This window comes from Megalops cyprinoides, chromosome 6, assembly GCF_013368585.1.
Source record: "Megalops cyprinoides isolate fMegCyp1 chromosome 6, fMegCyp1.pri, whole genome shotgun sequence".
Lineage (NCBI taxonomy): Eukaryota > Metazoa > Chordata > Actinopteri > Elopiformes > Megalopidae > Megalops > Megalops cyprinoides.
The window spans coordinates 1,983,447-1,990,764 of NC_050588.1; the positions used below are offsets into that span (position 1 = coordinate 1,983,447).

At 39.2% G+C, this 7,318-nt stretch overlaps 1 protein-coding gene across 1 annotated transcript; it reads right to left on the reverse strand.

Annotated features, from left to right (window-relative positions):
- Positions 1-4,435: 4,435 nt before the first annotated feature.
- Positions 4,436-6,155, reverse strand: LOC118779982 (homeobox protein Hox-C12a-like). Its single transcript, XM_036532352.1, has 2 exons — positions 5,567-6,155; positions 4,436-4,674 (listed from the first exon to the last, which is right to left on the reverse strand). Exons 1-2 carry the CDS (start codon positions 6,153-6,155, stop codon positions 4,436-4,438), a joined length of 828 nt encoding a protein of 275 aa, XP_036388245.1.
- Between the last annotated feature and the right edge of the window lie 1,163 nt (positions 6,156-7,318).

A 7,318-nucleotide genomic window follows, 5' to 3' on the forward strand; every position in this document is an offset into this window, starting at 1 on the left:
TAGTGATATAACAGCTAAACAGCTAAAACCGAAACTGATATTTGCTTGTCTATGAATCAATGAGATAGGTTCAAGAAAAATGCATAGTAATTTGATAATATTAAGACAAAAAGATATGACTAGACAGAACACAACAGCAGCTCCATATATATGTATACGCAGCCTCAGTTGGATATGACCACCTCCATAACTGCTCAACCGCTGTTGTGTTTTATTCCGAAAATGGAAATAAGTACATAAAAATACGCAATAACGATGGTGCATAAGTTTAGGGAAGGAGCTCTAAAAAAGAACTCCAATTGGGCATCGTGAATACACTGGAAGAGTTATCTTTTAAGATTGCACAACTGCAAGATATTTGGTCATTAGCAATGAAGTTATAGTGATACGTATTAACACTTAACTTGATTCAGATCCATTTGGGTATTTTCCTGCAGAATATTGGTTGGGAACAAAACTTATTGTTGTATAATGCTCAGTTCACAGCACCATTCAAACTGCACGAGGAAATGCCATGCCATCAATAAATTTTGCAGGGACAGGTTACTGCCAAATATTACCACATTCCATAATAATTGTATGTTATAATAATTGTATAAAAATAATACAACCAAGGAGGACGATGGAGCAGATGAGAATATTCTGTGATAGCCTACAAATAACGCGCAAATGTGATGCTTCGTGGATATTGTAATCCAGTTGTCAATTTAGATGACGTTTTTAGGAACCCATTTTGTAACTTCCTTCGAGTCTGACTTTATTCCAAAACTCGATGTACACGCAGAGGTGTACCAGACGTACATATAAATAACTGAAGTAATGCTACAAGAGGAATCCCGCTGCGGCAATGCATAAAGGTGCAGTGGTAAGCATTTCACTGCAACGCAAACGGAACGTTTCGTACTACAGTTCCCGGCCTTTTGAACAGCTACAGGTCATTGCCTGTGCTTTAAAACAAAGCACCACCCAGACACTACGGAGGCCGTAGGCTGTAGCCTAGTTTAATTTAGTTAAGACTCAGAGTGCATGGCAGAATATACATTGTGATGATTCGAAATTACACATCTTAGAAATCTTCCTTGTGAAAATACACAGTGACACCGTCCAAACAACGGTTTTTCTGTACGCTTCGGTTTGTGCGATTTAATTCATCCACGTCTTCAAAACAAACAACAAAGTGTGATGTTAGTGGCGGGAAAAGGCTTTCATTACAAATATATCCTTTTACTGCATCCTCTTAGCAGACTTGTAAAAGCCTAGCTTGACAAAGCCAACTTGTACAGAAAAGGAAATATAACCGGATTTATTGTTATCATTACCCATGCCACTACCTTATAAAATGTTTTGCCTGGAATTTAAGGCTAAGAATCAAACGCTGATTTTTTAGTTTCTAGTTACTTACAGTGTTCTATGTCTGCATTTAATTCTATTTCAATGTTCGCCTCATCACATCTACAAATATGCTGTTCAGACAGCATACCTGCCTATGCTACAGGTTTGTTGTAAAACAATAAACAAAATTGTTGATAAATCTAATCAGGTTAAGCGAAATAACAAACGTAATTATTCCAACAGGATCATCCCAACAGTGCTCTAATGAATGGAAAGATATGATATATGTATAAATAGAACACGTACATATGCACAAGGTGATTATTATGCATGCAATATGCATGCATGCATATTGTCTCCAGCTCAACAAAGCATTACTAACCGTGGGGCATTACTCGCTGAAATTTGTTAGCTATATTACTGCATTACTTCAATTATTATTTCACAGATGCAAATGTATTGTTGTATACTACTACTACTCCTACTATAATAATAATAATAATAATAATAATAATATGTTTTATTCATTGTCAGGATACATTGACACATTCATTAAATCCATATAGCACGGTATTTATACAAGACAGCATGTTGCAAATGCAGATAAATATCCTTATTTGCGAAACTGGTGTTACATAAAATATGGACTGCAAGCGAAAAAAAAACACGGAACATTCTAAAATGCAATTCATATCATTTCCGTAAACACTGTTCATGTTTGTTTATTAGGATACACAAGACTGAAAACAGTATTCTTCGAGACACAACAAATAGACTATTACACGCAGCAGCACATAGATCAAAGGGGGGAAAAGCAGCACCGATTACAAGCCTTCCATCTTTTTTTTTTTTTTTGTATTTACCTCCTAAAGTATTCGAGAACTTATCTGAACATTCAAATCATACTACTACTGTATTACAACTACAACAACTACATTGTCTACCACTACAAATAATGATAATAATAACAACATTTCTATCACATACAACGAGTAATAATTAACAATGCATAGAAAGGATAGGATTTTTCAGTATTTGATGTTGAAACTAAAAAAAATCAAAAGGTTTTTGGCAATTGTATAATCAATGTGAATAAAATATTCGAATTCACACGATACACAATGTACACCGTCTTAGTTCAACATATTCAAGGGAGACAAAACATTTCGAATTGTGTTTACTTTTAATGCTCTGTTCTTCTCTTTGTGATTTAAGACCATTGCGCGGGTACAACAATACGTTTACCTCAATACTGGTTTCCGTAAGGATTGAACGTTTTGTAATCAATTATGTTTTTGTAACGATTGGGATGGCTAACTTTGCACGGGCTTTTTATCTAGTTCCCAGTAACTCTCCGTCCATCTCTACAAAACATTTTAATTGAGGGTGGAGGGACAAACATTTTAGAAACGTTCGCTAAACACTCTTCATCGCACTTTACCTATCAGTGTGATGAAGAATCCCATTTAGAGATCAGTACGACCCCGTGGCATTACTTCACGCACAGGTCCTGAGAACGATAACCTTCGGGTCATTCCATAGTCAGATAGCAGCAGCAACATTCCCCCCACCCCTTATTACACATATCGAAACGGATGAGGAAATGCACAATAGAACGAAGACAAAACTATCTGTTTTGTTAGGCCAGTTTCCAGACACTATGGGGATAATATTGAAAAAACTCGGGAATAGCTCAGTCAAGTGAGAGCTTTTGAGATTCAGAGAGGCACTAGAAGACTGAGTTCACGCCCGTGACCATGAACGTCCCCAAAAGCACGTGACGGTAATTGAAGGGCGGAAATAAGGGTCTAATTGTGTCCCAATCGCTCTACTGTTTACGTGGAGTCAAAATAACTACAAATCATATATATATATATATATATATATATATATATATATATATATATATATATATATATATATATATATAATGTGTGTGTGTGTAGCCTATAATTCGACGTCTGTTCTCATTTATGCCTGGAGGTACAAATACGTGAATGTACTGTAATGTAACGTTTTACAGTTAAAGTGTCACCCTGGTCGCTTTAATATATTTGATAATACTACCAGTACGAGTAACTAAATAACCAATCGTAACGTATTTTGTTACGTATTGTGGCGGTTTTCCTTAGCCGAAATAAAAAAATAAAACGAAAATACACACTAGTGAAACCTGCTCACTTCCAAAAATTGAATGGTCTCCTCAGCACGCTCTTGAGGTGATTAACAATTTACACGTACATTCAAGAAAACATTTTAATTTAAATTCTCAAAATAAAAACTGAGTACAGAATAGCTCTACTTATCATCAAACTATCTTTTGCATTAATCACGGTATGTCACATCCAGAGAAATACTGTTTTGAATAGCTTAGTTATGAGTGTGAGCTAATAGTTTTTTGGTTGAGTTTACCGAACTTAAATTTACTGAAACAGAAAGTGGTCTTCCATATCACGAGAGGCCTCCCGAACTTCAGTGTGCCCAGCTGGGACCCGGTTAATGGAACATTACGAGTCAAATCCTAACATTGTACTACTCGCAAAATAGATATGACAATCCTTTGGCGGCTGTTTAAAGTTTTCTAGAGGTGGGATGCAAATGAAAAACATAAATCGCTAAATATGTTGGCTTTGTAATTTTTTAATGAGGGGTGGTTCAATGCCTGGATTTGGTCCCGCCTTGGGGGTACGGTTCTAAAATGAGTTCTGGAGTGACGGTGCATTAATCTGAACAATTTTACCATTCTGGTTAAGAGTGATGATGCGGACGTGAGTGGAATAATGTTTAGATTGCATGTGATTAAGTCTTCATTTAGAGAAGACGGTGTCAAAGGCGCTAAAAAAAACCCCACCTTCTGTGTCCTGGTGACACAATACAACAAACCTGTCTCTATTATTTGGTCGTTTGCTTTCTTGAAAATGCTGCACTGAAAACTAAAGCAATATTTCGCCTATTTCATACATGCTGGTTTTCTTGAGATATGGGTCTCTGTGAGAATATACATGCATTTGAATCGTTTAAAAATGAAGTAATCAACTGGCAGTAAACCCTATTAGTCGATATATCAGTATACTGCGAATGGTTGCATTCTTCTGTTCTCTCCCTAAAAGAAGGACAAGGCTTGTTCCCTCAATAGCAGTCTTTTCTTCTTCATTCGCCGGTTCTGGAACCAGATCTTAACCTGTTGGTCACTGAGACTGAGGCGGTCAGACAGCTCCCTCCGCCGCTGTCGCGTGATGAATTCGTTGAGCATGAATTCGCCCTCCAGCTCGGCCAACTGTAGTTTGGAGTAGGGTTTGCGTTTCTTGCGGGTCCGGCTGTGCATCGGGTACCATGGGGCACCTGGTGAGGACATGTGTCACAGTGAGAGAGCTAAAAGCAAGGATCTCGCCCGCACCCAAGCCTGACATGACACTTCTCGGCGTGCTTCTCTGGTATCGGCTGTGTCCAACTGTTTCCCCGCTTCTCAAGAAACCTGCATTCCATGCCATCTCTGCATAAATATTTGTGTTTGTATTTCTCACAAGATGTTACATACTGTATGACCATAATATTAATATATATATCCTGTGATTTAGTATGTATATATGCACTATGACCCTATAATTATTCACAGTAGCCTATTCTTTCTCACTCGACGGTTTAGCCTGCCAATGCCACCGATATTACGTTAAAATTTGAGTATCTCTTACAAATATTCCCAAGATATGTAAACCGGCTTAGTTCTGAACGACAACAGATATAATTACGTTTATGAGTCATTGAAAACTGCTCTCTTCGGTGCAATATGCTATAACGGATGATATCTTTAAGCAATGCAGAACTGTAGTCTTGCTCTCCTGCATTAAAATTAAAAGCCTTAAGCGTTAACAGCAAGACAGCGTCCATACCACCCCGGGGCAAAATACCTTAAACTAGCTGTAATTGAAACATATTCATTTCACGCACAAACAATGTGGTGTTTTATGGTGTTGTAAGTGTTTACTAGATGTGTAAAAGACAGAGTGCAAACATCTGAAAATGTGAAGCTTTTTTAAGGGCTACCCCTAGCGGCGTTTGTCCACCCTGCATGTCACCATGTCAATAATCAACTCAGCACAGCGTGCAGTTATGGCAACAAACCAACAAATAAAGCTTAGATGAAAGAAACGATTGTGCGGGTCTTCTATTGCCAGCACCCTGTAATCGTCCCCGTGTGCTGGGACATAAACGTGCTGGTATGCATAACACTCACCTCCGCCTGCAGTCACACTGCCAGCGTGATTACCAGGCGATGCCAGCGTCTGTGGGATGCTAACAGGGGTCTTGCCTCCTTCATTGAGCAGCGACGAACTGGAATCAGATTCAATGGATTGACAGGACGGTGGGTCTTGGGTCAGCTGCTCAGCCGCATAGTCATATTTAGAAAAGGTACTGCCGCTGCCCATTCCGTTGTGTAGTCCGTGCTCTGACGACATGGAAGAAGTGTCCCTGGATCTGTCCTCTCGTTTGAGGCTTGAGCCCTCTGCGCAAGTCTCCCTGCTGCCGCCACTGTTACTGTAAAAACATTTGCCTTCCTCCTGCCGTGTTATTTCGCACGCTCGGTTAAATGAAGGGTTAATGGACACGGGGCTGCTAAAGTAAGATTGAGGGTATCCATTGCACGGCTCCGATGGGTTCCACGGCAGAGAGCAGACATTGTCCCGTCTTGGGTAGGGGAGAGAGGGTAGCCCCGCCAGTTGTCCCCCAGAAGCTCTAAAATTTGGGAGGTAAAATGTGTCTCCTGTGTGGATGTTTACCAAAGGTCCCACAAACCCGGGATTAAGGAGATTATGCTCGCCCATTTCAGCGGGCCCGACCAACAGCTTCTAGTTTATTGCAATCTGACATTTAACATAGTTAAACAGAGAGGTGCGCCTGATTGGTCGCCCTTGGGTCACGTGCTGGGGCCAACTTGCGCTACGGAAGGTGCCACCCACCAGGTCTATTTCAGACAAAACAAAACACCAACTTCTGTATTACGGCTTTTATATGCCTTTGTAAAATACTGTTAAACATTTTTATTAAAAATAGCTGGCCTGGCCCTGTTTTGTTCTCTTGCAATATAAATATTTCCTCTTTTTATTTGAAAGGACTCTCCCAAGATGAGTTTAAATTGTTTAGCTGAAAAAGTCTCCAAATATTTTTATTACGAATCAAAGGCTCGTTGACGTTTACTTGGCATCTTAAAGCAAAATAGGTTGTGCACAGGCGCGCGCTCGCGCGCGTTCGCCCTCACACATGCACACATTCACGCACACTTGTGCAGTTGTATGTATGTGTGCATCTATTACACTCTATTTTCGAGCAATTTACAGTTGAATTCAATGTCATATAAAGCTGTGATATCCCCGTTTACAGCCTTGTTTTAAGGAAAGACTGATGCTCACAGCCGCACGCTGCTCATATTTACAGTAACAGGGTCACTAGGTTGAAACCATTGGCTCTGTAAAATAAGACGATCTTCAATAAGATTATTTTAAGAGCGTATATTTCAAACAATTCCCATACACCTCACAGGAGCAACTTTCACAGACGCCCCCATTAAATGCTCGTCGCCATATACTGAAAGGCTTGTTATAAACCCGACAATTCTTTTATAAGGGTTTTACAAGGGAGTCGAAGAGGCTTAAAGGGATTTTATCAGTCGAAATTCATTACAACGCATTTTATTAATTGATTTGTAATTGCATCTGTTACGTCTAAACAAGCTGAATACATTGGAAGCATGAAGACATCTGATAATTCATGAGCCATTTAAAAGGTCAGAATAATATTGTGAAAATATGTATTCTAGGTCATTATTAGTATATAATGAATCGTTTGGAGAATGGATGACCGAACGATGGATAAACTATAATAAAAGAATGAGAGCAGCATGAGGTAAGTCCTTTATATTTGATCAACAGGATAACAAAACACACCTCGTAGATTACGTCTGCTTGTGCCGCACAGGAATAGATGACTG